Below are 18,153 nucleotides of genomic sequence, written 5' to 3'. Positions count from 1 at the left end.
ACAGCGATTTCTTAACTTGATTGAAGAAATCCAACTATTTCTGGCGGAAAAGAAAAACGACGTCCCCGAACTCGACAACCCTGATTGGCTGTGTGACTTAGCGTTTCTTGTAGACATCACAAATCACTTGAATGTCTTAAATACGCGACTCCAAGGCAAAGATCAATTGATTTCGCAGCTATACTCTCATGTTTCGTCCTTTCAATGCAAATTGAGTCTTTTCAGGACACAAATCAATTCAGCCAATTACGGCCATTTTCCGAACTACAAAAAAATTATGGAGAAGTTCAATAAAACTGACGTCAATTTCGCTCATGTTGAAAAAATTGATATTTTGATACAAGCTTTTGAAAATCGTTTTGTAGACTTCAAAAAAGTTAAACCGCTATTGGACATTTTCAGCAATCCTTTCAACATTTCACCCGAAAATGCGCCGGAATTAATGCAGCTGGAATTAATAGACATGCAAAATGATGATAATTTAAGAAACAAATTTAATGAAGGTAATTTACTCAACTTCTACCGTTGCGTTGATAAAAACGCTTATAAAGAGTTGCGAATAAATGCATTGAAATGCGCAAGCTTATTTGGATCGACGTATATTTGTGAACAAACGTTTTCAGTGATGAAACTTAACAAAACGAAAAACCGAAACCGTCTGGCAAATGAAAATTTGGAAGCAATTATACGTGTGGCTACAAGTAATGTGGAGCCAAATATAAAAAAACTTGTTAGTTCAATGCAATGTCATGCATCAAAATAATAAAACATGAAATATTACATTGTAATGATTACATAATTATTACAACAAACATTTTTGAAGGTTATTTTATTTTTATCATTGTATTTCATACTATTTAAAAATAAAAAATTTTGTGTTAATAAATATTGTTTGTAGTGGCCCGTCCTTGGCTTATATTTTTCCCGAGTGGACCCTGTTCCCTATAAGTCTGTGCATCCCTGTTGTAGCCGAATGCGTACTTTCTCAATCTCGCGCAGCTCTGCCTTAGTTTTAAACGCAAACTTAATTGTGTCGGTTTGTACTGCACGTACGTTAAAGATCATCCTCATATTGATCTTTCAGCAACTATAGTAGTAGTACCTGTCGAATAGTCTCGTTACTTACCTCATGCTGCATGAAATCCACTGTTGTCCTAGAGGCATTGGTTTTGTCGCTGTCGTAGTTGTTAAATATCGTTGTAAGGGTACGCCGGATTTCATCTTCAAAGTCTCCTTTGTCATTAATTTGTAAAAAGGCGAAAACTCCGATCGCTATTTGTGCGAGGAAGATGATCAGCAATATTACGGAATACTGAAAAATAAAATATTCTCAATAGTTTTCATGTTACAGAATCACTTCTGGGAGCAAAAAGAAACATATAAAACTTCCACTTCAATTTTCTTTTTATTAAAAATGAATAATAAATTAATTTAAAGGTACGTGTTTTGTTTTGAGAATTACTTCATAATTTAACATCTATCATTGTACAGAGTCTCACACACTATAAAGCTGTAATCACAGATTACGCAATTTTTAGTTTGGCCACCCGATTTTCGAAATACAGGGTGTTAAATATCGTATTTTTTATAAAAATTCTATCAAATGAAGTCAAATTCTTCGATGTCAAAAATCTAAGTTAACCTCATATACAGATTCTTAGCTGACGATATTGCGGGAAAGAACTAACCTGCATGCCCCAATTGAATTGTACTAGCAATATCTTGTAAACAGTAACACAGGTCAACAAAGGCCAAAAAGCAGTCAGACTAATATGCATTTCCGAAGGATTTTGGTGCGCTGAATCCGAATCTAGCCGCAGAATTGCTCTATCACATCAGGTTTTTGAGATATCCTAACGTAAAAGTGCAAAAAACACTGTTTTTCGTCATATTTGAGGTTATGTAGTAATGCCATCTATTCTTTTTTTAAAAAATACATATAATATAAGTACAAGGCTCCCTCTTTCGAATGCCGTTGAGTTTGCTCAAATATCTTTGTTTTTCGTTGAGATATCACATGTTGAAATTTCTAAGTTCATCAGTTTCTTAATATGCGAAAATCTACTACGGATCCCTTAGACGTCAAACAGTTGATTGCATTTCAGAAACTTCATACTCAGAAACCTTCAATACATACGAACTCAAACTCACAAACTCCAAATCCACAAACCCACAAACCCCAAACCCACAATCCCTAAACCCACAAACCCCAGTCCCACAAAACCGGAACCTACAAACTCCAAGCTTACAAATTCCAAGCCCACCAACTCCAAACCCACAAACCGTATGGGTATGAAGTTTCTGAATTGCAATCGACTGCTTGATGTCTACGGAATCCAGTCCAGGAGAATTACACACTGACATGGCTGTTGCTTGACGTAATTTCGATATTAGTAAAAATCGGTACAATGAAAATATAAAATTGCGCCAGGAAAAAAAGTTGTGCTATATGCAGAAAAAATTAAAAACTGCAAAAATACTCAAAAATTACGTGTTTTTTCTAACATTTTCCAACATAATTTCTTAACTATGCAGTTTACAGAAAAAACTATTACTGATGAAATTGTTTGTTATGAAATTTGCTACAAGATAGAACTGTTTTGATACCTGCGCATATCATATTTTTGTTGCTAAATAGCCAAAACAACGTTAGAAGGTGATGAAAATCGAGCTAATTTGGAAGCGTCAAACTGACAGGCAAGAAATTGTCCAATTCTACTATAAATGTAGATGTAAATACTTTAAACGATTACAAAACGAAATTCCGAAACCCGATCAAAATCGGTCTGACAGTTTTGGTATGAGACAATTTGTTACTAAATTTCAGCGCAAAAAGTCGTTATTTCTTTACGTGAGTGCTGGGGTTAAAGTTAGGCATTTTAATTGGCGCCGATTTTTTACACATACTTGGACTCCTTAACTATCATAAAGAATCATTATAATGTCAATTTTCTTTTTTGGAATAATCTTTGCAGCGATTTTAAAAGTTAGAAAAATTTTGAATTTATAAACAAATACTTTCCTGAAGCGGTCTTGAGGGTTGGAAAATATACTAAAGAACTAAAAAACAGTTCTCGGAAAGACGCTTAACTTGAAAAAAAGGACGTTCAAATCGGTCGTATAAATTCCGAGATATCTAGTGTCAAAGTCAACAAGCGTTAGCTGCAAAACTATTCATAATGTAACAACAAAATATGAATTTGGTAGGTTTTTTAAGAACTTTTCGTATGTGCTTTTATAAATATTATCTCACGTGTGCTTTGTTTATGAAAATTCAGTGAATATCGCCAAGCCGACCATCTGAGCCGAAAAACCTGGGGGAGGGGATGAATGATAGAAATTGAAATCGTTCAAAAAGAGCGTGCCCTCTTCGGCGTTCAATATCTCGGCTTCTACGGCTCCGATTTTGATGATTTTTTTAAAATCAATATAGCAAAATGAGAGGAATTCAATTATCAAAATTTCACTAAAATATTACAAAGCTTTATCAGCCTATTACGACTACTTAAAATTTCACACATTTTATTGTTGCTGTATATTCATGTAAATAATAATATCGATGGTAGTAGATATACATAGTCCATTGTTAATTGTTATTAGTTTTAATAATTCGTAATAATGTTTAAAACCTTGAAATTTTTATTTAATATGTAATTTATTTATTGTTTACATATAAGTAGAAGAAAATGCAGGTACAAATAATTATTTGATATTTATAAAACGTATCATCGCATTATTAAAGTATTCCGCTTTTTTATAGCATAGTTGCTATTTTCGCTCTCAAAATTTTCTTCTACAGGCTGTCATATGGTGACGGTCCATTAGAATATTTCGGAGACTACTTCGATTTGAATTTTGAAAATTTGGGACCTGGTGGATTTGGAGGTTTTATTTAAAGAGAGTTAAAATAAAATAATGCCAATGTTGTAGTACTTCTGGTTATACCGGTAGTCGCCACATATTTGCTTATTATAAATGAAACATCCTGTATATTTTTGCATATTTGGATTCTACGCATAATTTTAGGGGAATTTTATAAAGCTTCCCTATATCCATCTCTAATGGTCTAATGGTTTTCGACCTATTTCAATTTCATATTTATTGTCGATTTTAATTGATCGAAACGCCAAAACTTGGTTTTTGTAAATTAGACACCCTGTATATTTAATCAAAATCTGTTATAAAAATGATTTCTATATCTATCCATATTACATTTCCATATACCTATCTTTTAATTTTTCTGTTTTTGACGGTTTTTGTGATAAATAAAATGATCCAATTTCTTGCGAGGATGGCTATGAAATTGCTAGCAAATTTAAAAAATCAAATTAACCAACTATAACCAACCATAAGTCATCATTTGCTGTTAATCTGACAGTGGTCTTGCAATTAGTTAAACACCGATTTGAAAATAATGGAAAACGATACTTATTCAAATGCTGATATTATAAGTGAAAACAGCAATGATGTTGTAAAAAAGTGAAAAACTTTAATAATAACGATGATTATGAAAATACAATAAACACGTTTTATAAACATAAATAAATAATTATTTGTATCTACATCTTTTTCTATATTTTATGCATACAATAAATAAATTACATATTAAATAAAAATTTCAAGATTTTATTTAAACATTATTACCACGTAATTATTAACACTAATACCTATTAACAGTGGATTATGTACCTATATCCTACCATTGATATTATTATTTACATGCATATACAGTATAACAATGAAATTTTAAATAATCGTAATAATAAGGGCTTTAAAATATGTTAATGAAATCTTTATAATTGAATTCCTCTCATTTTGCTATATCGATTAAAAAAAAATCATCAAAATCGGAGCCATAGAAACCGAGATATTGAACGCCGAAGCGCGCGCGCTTTTTTTTGAACGCGCGATTTCAATTTCTATAATTCATCCTCTCTCCTCGGTTTTACGGCACAAATGGTCCGCTTGGCGATATTCATTGAATTTTCATTAAAAAGCACACGTGCGATCATATTTATAGAAACACATACGGAAAGTTGTTGAAAAAACCTACCAAATTCTGTTTTTATTGTTGTTTTTGCAGCAAGCGCATGTTGACTTTGACACTCTATATCTCGGAACTTATAGGACCGATCTGAACGTTCTTTTTGTCAAGTTAAGCATCTTTTCGAGAACTGTTTTTTAGTACTTTGATATATTTTCCAACTCGCAAAACCGCTTCACGAAAGTATTTGTTTATAAAGTCAAAATTTTTCTAACTTTTAAAATCGCTCTAAAAATTATTCAAAAAAAGAAAATTGATATTATAACGATTCTATATGATAGTTAAGGGGTCCAAGTATGTGTAAAAAAATCGGCGCCAATTAAAATGCCTAACTTTAACCCCAGCACTCACGTAAAAAAATGACATTTCGCTCTGAAATTTAGTAACAAATTGTCTCATACCAAAACTATCAGACCGATTTTGATCAGGTTTTGGAATTTCGTTTTGTAATCGTTTGAAGTACTTACATCTACATTTATAGTAGAATTGGACAATTTCTTACCTGTCAGTTTGACGCTTCCAAATTACCTCGATTTTCATCACTTTCTTACGTTGTTTTGGCCATTTAACAACAAAAATATGATATGCGCAGGTATCAAAATAATTCTATCTTATAGCAAATTTCATAGCAAACAGTTTCATCAGTAATAGTTTTTTCTGTAAACTGTATATTTAAGAAGTTATGTTGGAAAATGTTAGAAAAAACACGTCATTTTTGAGTATTTTTGCAGTTATTAATTTTTTCTGCAAATAGCACAACTTTTTTCTTGGCGCAACGTTATATTTTCATTGTATATATTATTTTCGATCGATTTTTAATAATATCCAGTCTACGTCAAGCAACAGCCATATCTCGAAGGTTTTGAGCCTAATCTCTTGGACTATTAGTAGATTTTCGCATATTAAGAAACTGAGAAACTTAAAAATTTCAACATGTGATATCTCTACGAAAAAAAAAAGATATTCGAGCAAACTCAACGGCATTCGAAGGAGGGAGCCTTGTACTTTTAGATTCAATGTATTAATTTTTTTAAAAATAATATATGGCACTACTACATAACCTCAAATATGACGAAAAACAGTGTTTTTTGCACTTTTAGGTTAGGATATCTCAAAAACCTGACGTGATAGAGCAATTCTGCTGCCAGATTCGGATTCAGCGCAACTAAATCCTTCGGAAATATATATTGAAGTTTCTACTTCCAAAAAAAAATTAGATTTTGATGGTCTGTGTAATTATTATCGAAAATAAATATTAAAAATATGTCTGAATATTATTAATTCAAAAACCTGACATACTGAAACTGTTAAATAATGTAAACAAATATTTTGTATTCCTGACAAAGTTCAACACGTAACAATAGCCGCGATAGAAAAATTTTCTCTTTCTATATTTTTATGTCATATTTATTATTTTTATATTTACACATCTAGATTTTTGATGTACAACATTGTTTGAATTTATTTGAATTAGCTTAATATCTTTAAAATAAAGTAAACATACAGGGTGTTAAAGTCAAGATTTTAAAAACAACTTTTTTTAATAACTCCGTTATTTTCCGATATACTGACTTCAAATCTTGCGCATGTTTATAAGATTACACCTTCATACTTTTGAGCAATTTTGATTTAAGAAAACCGAGATAGGTGGTACCCATCACCTCCCCCCTTCAATATTTTTCTATGTACGTCTCTTTCTCCGAATTCTTTTCTCTTTCGTAAAATTTCAATTTAAAGCTTGGCTTTCTAAATTATAGCAATCGATCTTTTAGTTATCTGATAGGAATCACCAGTTTACTTAGAATTTGGGTTTTTAGAAACAGTGTCATTGATTTAATTTTATGACGTTATAATTATTTTAGGATTTGACAAAAATAAAAATAAGAATGAATATTTAACAATGGAATATACGTATAATTGATATTCAAATCCCAGAAGTAAGAGTCCATTGGATTGAGGACTGGGGAACGACTTGGCCAGTGTATAATTGATGTAGATAGAATATTTTGATTAAAGTTTCACTGCCAAGCTGAAACCTCATATATGTTGGCAAACCACAAGAGGCACACCATTTATATAAAACTATAAAATCGAATTAAAAATGACATAATGAAAGTCCCATTATTTTTAGGTAAGTAATCAATGGTTAACAGCTTGACCTACTAGATAATTAGCGCCATTCTGTAAGTAAAATAATGTTTACAACAATAACAGAAAGGAAAACTCAAAACTTATTTTTAAGTGAGAATTAAATTTATATTACATATATAATCTGGTTCTGGATTAGATATATGGTGCCTCATCAATGTGTACTTAATGATGATATCAGTCTTTCATCAATATTTTTACGTCAGTGAAATTTGTTGATCAAATGAGTAATCGATACAATTCCTAGCAGAGTTATTGCATAGACTGTTTCAAATTAAATCGGCAAAATTATTAACAACCCTGACAATATCGGCATTACCAGTGTTTGCCGTTGTCGGTGAACCTATTCTTTTATAAAAACCCATTAGAACCCAAAGGGAAATAAAATTAAATAACAAACACTGGTTTACTAATTATTAATAAGAATCATAAAAACCAGTATGTATACACAAAATAAACAACAATAATTACTCTAATACAAGGACATTTAAATAAAGGGGACTATGCATGTCACGGTCTATCTCATATGTTGAGTGAAGCTAGACAAGGGGAAAGCAGAGGGCTTTATTTTCATCCAACTGATGCGCGCGATTACATCTCCAATGTCGTACATTTTGGATGGGTCAAAATAAAATATTTTATAGTCCTAAGTCAATATATTTCAACAGCTACTCAGTATTTTTATAATAAATATATATAAAATTTTTATAACTTCTTGGAATCCCAATAACTGTAACCATTTCTTTCTTGTTGCACCATCCCCAAGCATCCTAAAAACGTTCACATTTCACTTTTAGAATACTGAGGCAAATTTTCAGTGAGACAAAAATATATTCCCAAAGGAAAACATCAAATGGTTGAATGAATGCAACTTTCAGTTGATTGCATCTTCGGTATTTTTATGTATAAGTGAACCACCACCATATTTTTGCTGTTGTATTTATTCAGTTTTTATGCTCGTGCATTTAGTAAAATTGTAAATATATTTTTGAAAAGGTTTTTGTCGTAGAGGAAAATGAAAATGATGAATGATTAAAATTTGTAATGTTGGGTATAAGGGATAACATTGAAATACCTATAAATATATTAAATATAAATAATGTCTGTAACTTATTTGTGGTGCAGCATTTTCCTTTGATTTTAATGGCCAATCGTGGTTCATGTTATTGTTTTCTTACTATTTCAGCAAAAATTTAAAAAAAATACCAAGTCAGTTATATAAAATTTTACCGTTATTGAAATAAAAGTTACCCACAGGCACGACAATGGCCACAGTTGCATATACATTCCAAAGTCACCTTCAAGCACGCTTACCTGTGGAAGGATAGCTGATGTGGATGTTTATAACCCAATTTCTTACAAATTCTGCACTGTCTAACCATATTCACACCTTAAAAGTTTATCCAAAATACATGTATAAACACTAATCACGTTTCACTTACTAAAATCACAACTATTTTCTAGCAAGAGACGCCATATTCTGCCAACCACGGCAGAACGAACGAGGAACACGCTACAAATTATTGCGTAGTTGCCAAGTCTTCAAACATGGTATGAAAAATGAAAAATAGTTTAATATGTACAGAAATTAACAATATTGTATGTATAACTTAATAATACTATCCTATAATAATAATTTTCACAATTGTGATGAAAATTGCGATAAAAATATTAAGTACATTTCCAGTATAATTATACAGCTGACAACAATAATACAATTAGACTGTGAATAGACCAGGCTTCATCTAGAAATGTAAATAAATAAGTCCCCTTTATTTAATGTCCTTGCTCTAATATAAACAACAATTGATAAAAGAGTAATGATTAAAAAATTACATTTTTAAAAATGAAAAAGGAGTCTATTAAATTGATTTACACCAATCACGTCATTATGGTTCTTATTAATAATTATTAAACCAGTGTTTGTTATTTAATTTTGTTTCCCTTTGGGTTCTATTCGGTTTTTATAAAATAATAGGTTCACCTACAACGGTAAACACTGGTGATGCCGATATTGTCATAACATATTATTATTATGTTGTGGTCAGGTAATATTGTCCTGTAATTCTAATTTGCTTTGTCCGACGTAAATGAAAGGTACGCTACTACTTATGTATCTATAATCGAAGTAATTGCATTTATAAAACTGGGAAAGCAAATACTTATGTCCATATTTTCTTTGGCAGTTAACCTTACAGCTTTAACTCTCTTAGAACATAAGGATAAGAACATTTTTAAGTTTTTTCTCTTTTTTCTCTCCCATAAATGTTTTGTACACGTAACGGTTAATTAATTATTATCTGATTAGTTATCACCAAGACATTTTTAACACAAATCGTCCAATTATTGACCTCCTAACATCCACTCCAAAATTTTATTTATTTCATCATTAAAACGAAATGAAGTTGAAAAATTTATCATTACATGCTCGTTCATGTAAATTATTGGAATTTGTTACCATTTTCACCAACTAATATTAAAAAAGAAAAGATAATTCGCATTCATTTATGATTTTTATATTCAGTAATTTATCAACCGATTCAGCTAAAACTGTTAAAATAAGGATAACCACAGAGATTCAAATATGATAGTCATAATTACGGACTGATTGTGAGAGAAATCTGAGATGAACGCAATTATAGTTTTTTTAATTAAAAATTGTAATTAATTCCAATAATTCTCGTAAAAGCATATTCGAATAAAAAGTTTATGTACTCTTTTGTTTTCATTATAAAAAAATCTAGATCATCACCCCGAAAAATTAAAGGAATCCTTGTATTTTTATATTTTTATAGTTTAGATGGATTTTCTTATTATATCATTGTCTCACTAAAAGTGCAATTTCTTGCCTATAAAACGCCAGTATTTTAGATCTGTTTGGAAAAAACTAAAATCTTTGGCCAAATTCAGTGCCATCTAACGGCTAAACAAAGCAATTTGGCATTTCTTACATACATGCATATATTGTGTGTTTACGATTTAGCTCTGTATAACAGTTGATATGCACTATTCATTAAAACATTCTACAAATTTTATTAAATTAACTTGTAGAATGAAATATAATACAGCAATCCCCTAATAATACCGGATATATTAGTAAAAGTATGAAAGCATCTTACCGTCAGCAGCAAGCTGGGGCTCTCCCTAATGGCTCCACAGCATCCAAAGAATGCAATAATGAAAATCACAGAGCCGATGGCAATAGTAAATATCGAAGCTAGGCCAATGTTATGGTATTCCTCTGGTATGGCACTCGTGAAGTCATTCAAGTTTAGCTTGTAAATAACTCCGATTATTATCAGGGCAAGTCCAGCCAACTAAAAAAATTAGAGCTTGTTTAGTTAATAATTCATATTAATGTATATATACTATATCGGTAACAATTTTGATATTGTCGCTTCAATTTTTTTAATTTAATTTAAGAAAATAATCATTAAAATGCAGAAATATATTAATTAATCTATCATGGGTGAATTTTGTGCCAGAAATGATGAGATACAGCTCGGAAAAAGAATAAGAATATTTTTATTTGATTTTAATATAACCAACACGTACTTATGTATTTTTTCATTACGTGGATAGAAATCGAAGGAGATATGTACTATAAAATGGTATAACCAAAAACCATATTACAAATATCTGATAATGCTATTTGATGTACTATTTGTCAAAGAATTTAAATTGTATCTGAATCAAATATGAATCACTTACAGATTTTCATTTATTTAAGTAAATAGCCCAGTCATTATAGACATGAAAGAGACTGTTTCGGGGAAAAAATACTATTAAAAGTTTCTCTTCGGAATATTGTTCAGAAGCCCGTTATAAATAAAATATAAAAAAATCAACTCGAGGCTAGTTGGGAAACTTTGTTTTAACAGTGGTCAAAGTTATGGAGAAGTGGTATTTTGACTCACGTAAAAAAACTATTATTCATAGCGAAAAAAAGTGTATACAAAAAAGGTAGGTATTAAATAAGCCTATGAAATGAGAAAAGTCCGATTAAATTCCGATAATTTGTTTATGCACAAGAGCTCAAAAATAATCGAAAATTGCCGTTTTTTTCAATTGCTAATAATTAATGCAATTATCATCGCAGACACTTGTAATTCAGGATTTTTGAGGCTTTTTACACCCTTAATCTGTGGTAAAAATTTCAGCACGAATGCTCCATTGGTTTGGCGTTGGTGGAATTTGTTATCTAAGAAGATGCTATTTTCAATTCATTTTTCCCAATCTCACAGGCGTTGTAGGGTTTCGATCATTAGTTGTTTTTGTACCTAAATAGTTGTATTGACATATGCATTTCCTGAGAATTTAGTTTTTCAAATTTAATTTGTTTAAAAATGACTGAAAAAATGTTAATATTTATAAAATTGTTAAGACAGGTAATTATTATGAAATAAAATAGTAACCTCAAAACTTTAGTTTTCTTCGAATTTAAAAAAAAATCGTTGTAAGTTGATTAGAAGCTGAGAAAAAAAATTTTTTTATTTAATCGCAGTGACCTTAATTATTAATATTAAGAGCCGAAATTTGGAGAGAGTATACATTAAGAGCTATATTTTCATGTCCTACATTAACATTAAGGTGAATTCAACTATTTAATTGCGAAAAAGAAGATAGCGGCGATGCGTTCTATTACTTGGTCTAGCGAACGAGTGGGGAGAGCGAGGCGGAGCATGCGCGCTTAACAATTTAATAAATATTTTTGCTTTAACGGCTTCTAAATAACATCAGATATGATAATTTTTCTATGCAAATAAAGAAAAACGTGGGCTTCGTTGTTATTGCAAAAAAGTATAAAAAAATTGCAAAAAAATTCATTTTTTCTTGGATTTCTCGTCGACAATTTACCAACTATTCGTTTTAGACAAAAATGGAAGAGGAAAAGAGTTTTGTAATTAAATTTTGAACAAGATAGGGTTAGTTGAAATTCGAAAAAATAATTACTGTTGTTGCAAAAATCGGAAAAATCATTTAAAAAATTGCAAAAAATGCTAGTTTATTTGTAAATTTTTTTCATACACTTGAATAATACCTAGGATCTTCATTCTTTTCCCAATTAAACTACTTAGTGTATAAAATCATCACACCAAATTTTACCCAATTCGGTTCGATAGTTTTTATTTACATAATAATTGTTTAAATTTTTTTTTTAATTAAAAAATTTTCAAAATCAAATTTCTAAAAATCTAAAACCTTTGAATACTTGAAAATTTCACCACAAAAAGAAGAGCTCTCAAGCTTTAAAATGCTTTTTGATAAATTTAAATCGGACGATTAGGTGAGGCGTTGAATATCTTTGAGTGACATTTTAAATGGGATTGCAAATTTTGAAAATATCTGGAAAGTACTCGGAATGACAAACCTATTAGTTCAAAAAACAGGCCTTATACCCTTATAGTTTTGCTGTAAATAAGGGTTAACTTTAATGGGCTATAACTCTGAAAATAATGCGTGGATCAATAAGTTCTTTTTGAAATACTCGTCTTTCCGAGTACTTTCAAACCATATTTTAAAAATTAAAAAAAATGAAAAAACATTAAATTATTGCAATTGTTTATAAGCGTGAAAATTGCGAAAATGTTTAAACAATCACCTCGGCTCACCTAATAGTCCGATTGAAATTTTTCAAAAAGCATTTTGAAGCTTGAGAGCTCTTCTTTTTGTGCTGAAATTTTCAAGTATTCAAAGGCTTTAGATTTTTAAAAATTTGATTTTGAAAATTTTTTAATTTAAAAAAATTTTTTTTAACAATTATTATATAAAAACATCGAACCGAATTCGATGAAATTTGGTGTGTTGATGTTATGCACTAAGAAATTTAATTGGAAAAGTATGAAGATCCTAGGTATTATTCAAGTGCCTGAAAAAAATTGGCAAATAAACTAATATTTTTTGCAATTTTTTAAATGATTTTTCAGATTTTTGCAACAATAATTATTTTTTCCAATTGCAACTAACTCTATCTTGTTCAAAATTGCTTTTGTTCCTCTTCCATTTTTGTCTAAAACGAATAGTTGCTAAGTCGTCGACGAGAAATTCAAAAAAAAATTAATTTTTTTGCTATTTATTATACTTTTTGCAATAAAAATTAAGTCCACGTTTTTTTTATTTGCATAGAAAAATTATCATTTCTGATGTTATTTAGAAGCCGTTAAAGCAAAAATCTCCGATGATATGAATTTTACCAAAGTATACCCTTTTAAAATCAGATACCGCCTGGACTATAGTGACAACCGCTTTTAAAACAACAGGCATAATTTTGATAAATAGCTTACTCAATTTGAAAACATTTTAATTTTGAAACCTGTGGGTTGTTATCATTGATAAATTTTATATCTCTTTAATCGAGGTTGTAATAACAACATTCAAAATAATAATTTTATCAGTGCTATCGTAAATATCATTTTAACAAATATATTGATTAAAATTATATACCGAATTCTCTTAAACAAAAAATGTGACGAAGCGGAACACTAAAAGACATACAAACACACAAAAATCATGTATCACAAAATAAATAAAGCGTTGTACTTCCTGTGGCTTGTGACCAAATTCAGTTCCAAACATTGATAAATTCCCAGTGATTCTTCATACTAACTCGCTATTAATTTCGTCAACCAATCCGTACTGATAACGTAGATATATATTAAAAATAACCCATACTCAGAATTCCACTTTTCACAATACGCCACATAGATAACAACCATTCATTCCATTGCGTTTATATTTCCAGTGAGTAATACAAAGTTACTTACGGCAAAGGTGAAGTTTACCCCGGAAACAAAAAATTTCACACACCCCTCCGCGAAACCCATTTTCAGGTGACTTTAATACACCTTTTTAGTTTAATTGCGGCGACACATATGATATCACGATGAAGAGATAAGACTGTTATCAATATGTACTCCTAGCACTTTAATTTTAAACTATGAAGCTGAGTACTAGGTGAGAAAAAAATATACCTAGCGAAAATATGGACAGGTGGAGTAATATTTTCACAGGAAATATTATATAGAAAATAGATATGATTGGTCATTGATCAAAGTTTGTCGCCAAGTTTTGAAAAAGATGACACAATTTCTTTTTATAGCGGAAGTGATACAGAATAAATAAATTCCAGCCCAGTTTCGTGTGTATTTTCCAATGTAAAAGATAAGATAAAAAATATACAATCATCAATCGATATGACTGTTTGGCTCAAGTGGCAAAATTCCTTCAAAATAACGAAAGAACATTTTGCCTAAATTTAAATTCGCAAAAAATTTGCTGAATATAGAGTTGAAGAAATGAACGGAAATCAGAAGAAAATACTGTATTTATATGAAACAAAGAAATTTGCAATAGTAAATTATAGAAATTGTAGCATTAAATGAAGAAAATATAGTATCGGAACATTATTCTGCCAAATAAAATCAGCAGAGAAAAATGGCAGTGAAATCCACTTCATATATAAAAATCTCATTGTATTTTAACATGAATATATATTTTTTTACTGGAAAACAATACCTAGTCATTAAATAACTCGTCCAGTTTCGAAATAATAATATTTGCAATGAGATTTTCTGGTATAACATCATTTAAACAACGCCCTATAAATTTTATTTTTTCACAATAACAAAATTATAAAATTTAAAAACATTGAATATGCATTTCAGTACAAAATAAAAAGCAGAAAAAGTAATTTGTTTAGTTCACAACGCGACATAACAAATAAACACATTGAATCACGTAGGCACTTATGTAAATTTATAAAAAAGTACTGAATTTTTCCTAATATTTGACTTTCTGAAATTTACAAAAAAATATAAAGGTACTTACCGCAAACACCAAATTTACGGCAAAAACGATGAGTTTCACCAGACCCTCTGCACACCCCATTTTTTTGTGAACAACGTATTTTCTATTATTCTCTTCTCCTATGAGTTGTTGGTGAACACTTTCTGTTATCTGAACTCAGTGTAGGAGATAAAGTTATTTATACCTACACCTTTATACCTAGTTTTATATTTTCAACATGTAAATATTGTAATATAACGAGCGTTCAAATAAAAACGTGGTCGAAGTTGGCTCTGACACATTGGACGTAGGGAGTAACTTATAGCGACCAACTTAACCTCATTTCTCAACGAGTTGTATAGCAGCTGTCAGTTTCAATAACGTTAATGACTATATAACTTTATTTTAAAGAATAATCGTGATAACAATAACAAACAATTAAAGGAGCTGCGGAAAGTGTCCCCCTCCTTGTTATAACAATAAATTAAAGCAGCTGCTGAAAGTGTCCCCCTCCTTGTTCCAAGCACTTTTCACACCTGTTCCTCAAAGAATTAAAGACATTTTCTAAGATGCTCGGGGTATTGTTAATTTCACGAATCTTGTCTATAAGTCGAGCCTGCAGATGGTTTAAATCAGGAATAGGCAGTTCAAAAATAGTGTTTTTAAGGTAAGGCCACAAAAAGAAATCACACGGCGTAATATCACATGACCTCGGTGGAAATTCATGTTCAGCATTGAGACTTATTAGTCGATTTTGGAAAACTTCCCTCAACATATTCATCGTCTCGCCTGCCGTATGTGCCCTTGCGCCATCTTGTTGAAAGTAAAAGTTTGTAATTTCGTTTTCTTCCAGCTGGTTAACAAAAGGAGCGATAATTTCTTCTCTATACCTTTGCGCAGTAAGAGTACCATTAAAAAAAATAGGTCCATAAATCCTCCTTCGATTGAGAGCACACCAAACTCCAATTTTTTGAGCGTGTAGAGGGCCCTCGACAAAAAAGTTATCTGGTTTTTCAGAAGACCACATTCTCATATTCTGTGAGTTTACGTAACCACTTAAATGAAACCAGGCTTCATCAGAAAAAAAGGTGATATTATGAAGTTCACCGTAGTTGTTTAAAAACCATTCACAAAATACAGCCCGTCGCGGAAAATCAACTTCATGAAGTTCTTGCTGACAAGTTAAACGATAGGAGAACAAACGCAAATCTTTTTTTAACACTGTGTGGCAGGTACCGACTGATACTCCCACCATTTGTGATAAAACACGTACAGAAGTTCTTGGCGCATTTTCCATTATTTGTTGGACATTTTCTTTTAATTCTTCAGTCCGCTTTTTAGGTCGGCCGCTTCCTTCTTTTCTTGTTACACTGCCCGTTTCACGAAAAACATTAACACAACGCTGAACTGCACTTTGAAAAATTTTGTACTCAACAACGCCGGGAAATTGATTTTGAAATTCTATGAAACATTCCTCAATAGAATACTTCCATATTCCATCAATCTTGCGTCCATTTCTAAAGTAGGACTCTATGATAAACACTTTTTGTTCTTGAGAAAACACCATTTTAAACGCTTTTTAAAACGAAAATATTCAAATTGATAGCGGCGATATAGCGCTTTGACAGATGACGTTTAAGTTCATTTGCTATACGCTACGCCCTACGTCCAAATTTTCAGAACCAAGTTGACCACGTTTTTATTTGAACGCTCGTTATTTTAATAATTGTAAATGTTTAATGTATACTTAATATTAATTGAATATTTTTTTTAATAATAATATTATCGAAATTAAAATTAAATTAGCTGTTTGAATTAATTTATGTTATTATTATTATTAAATTGAAATTACTATAAGACAACTATAGGTATATAAATCAACTTTATAAAGTAATTTTTTTATACATGTAATAAATTTTCAAACATATTATGTTTCTAGTATCAAGTTGATTATATACTGTTGCATATGCTTGAATGTAATAATTATTATTAATCTAAAATTTCAACAACTTAGTTAAGTAATTGTAAATGTAACTTTTGACAGTTCCTGTCAAATTACTTTTGTCCTCAAGTGAAACTTCACAATGCCTTTCTCCGTCTATGCATTTGAATATGACACTATTAAGGTATGGTCTTTAATGTTGCATATATTATCTTGATTCTATAATAACTTAAAATGTTCAGATCTGTCAAATTTGTAACTTATTTGTGATACTTTGATATTGACTTTCATAACACAAATTAATTACGGAAGTACCTTTTTTTTCTTCTTGAATAGTTCTTTATGTTACAATTCTAACAAACTGGATACCTGAAACTTACTTTCATTCACTAATTTCACATTCTTCTTCTCTGGAGGTCCCCTCTATGAATCAGCTTGTATGTAATATAAATTTCTTTTTGATTTTACTGTTCTGCTCCACGTAGTTCCAACTTTTAAATTCCTCAAATTTTACTTTCCTCACTCTTCTTTTTTTATTTTGTAACTAATTTCTTTTTTTTTCTTTCTTTTGTTTTTCCCTTGATCCTCACTCTTCCTTAAGGTCCTTACACCTTCCTTTTTATTCTTATAACGTTCTTTTTCTTTCCTTCACTTCATTTTAAACTTTCCTATCTATTATTTACTCTTCTAACATTCTACTGACAAATTTTATGTTAATTTCCCTGAATTATTGTTTAATATATTTTATTTTAATTTCCATTATTTGACATTTGTCAATTTTGATTTATAATATTTAAACTTCAAATTTTTTATTTATCTCAATACAAATATATCTCACAGAACAAATATATATAGATACATGTAGTTAATATGCATAAACTAATTTTTATATGCATGAACAATATGATAGAAATAATTGTTTCAGTTTTTTATTGAAGTGAATATATTATTTGAGAAAATTTGAAAAAATTCATTTCTTAAATACCTATTAAATTTGTTTATGCAACCAGTATTACAGCGATTTGTATAAATGGTTGCCTTGATAGAATTAACAAATATTACTTTATTCTTGTTGTTATAATACATAAATTAAATTAAAACCATTTATATAAGTGCATCCTCAAAGTCAAAACATATGTGCTTACAAAATTTTTCCGGAAAATATTTTTGTCTGTAGGATTAAAATTAAAAACAGGAATATTGATTTATATTTTATTTTACTACATATACAGGG

The 18,153-nt window shown here is 30.1% G+C and overlaps 1 protein-coding gene across 2 annotated transcripts in view; it reads right to left on the bottom strand.

The window, feature by feature from the left end:
• Positions 1 to 15,163, bottom strand: part of LOC108908382 (leukocyte surface antigen CD53) — a 24,954-nt gene extending 9,791 nt beyond the window's left edge. The window contains exons 1-3 of one of the 2 annotated variants that reach the window (XM_018712416.1): positions 15,020 to 15,163; positions 10,312 to 10,509; positions 1,127 to 1,312 (exon numbers count right to left, since the gene is read on the bottom strand). In XM_018712416.1, the coding sequence (XP_018567932.1) occupies positions 1,127 to 1,312; positions 10,312 to 10,509; positions 15,020 to 15,079 (444 nt within the window). In that variant the 5' untranslated portion in view covers positions 15,080 to 15,163. Of the gene's footprint in view, positions 1 to 1,126; positions 1,313 to 10,311; positions 10,510 to 13,956; positions 14,069 to 15,019 lie in introns of those variants that run through there. The other variant, XM_018712417.1, reaches the window with a different exon arrangement.
• Between the last annotated feature and the right edge of the window lie 2,990 nt (positions 15,164 to 18,153).

The sequence above is a fragment of the Anoplophora glabripennis genome, unplaced genomic scaffold, assembly GCF_000390285.2.
Source record: "Anoplophora glabripennis isolate ALB-LARVAE unplaced genomic scaffold, Agla_2.0 scaffold202, whole genome shotgun sequence".
NCBI classification, from domain to species: domain Eukaryota; kingdom Metazoa; phylum Arthropoda; class Insecta; order Coleoptera; family Cerambycidae; genus Anoplophora; species Anoplophora glabripennis.
This window is presented reverse-complemented; position numbering and strand designations above follow the sequence as displayed.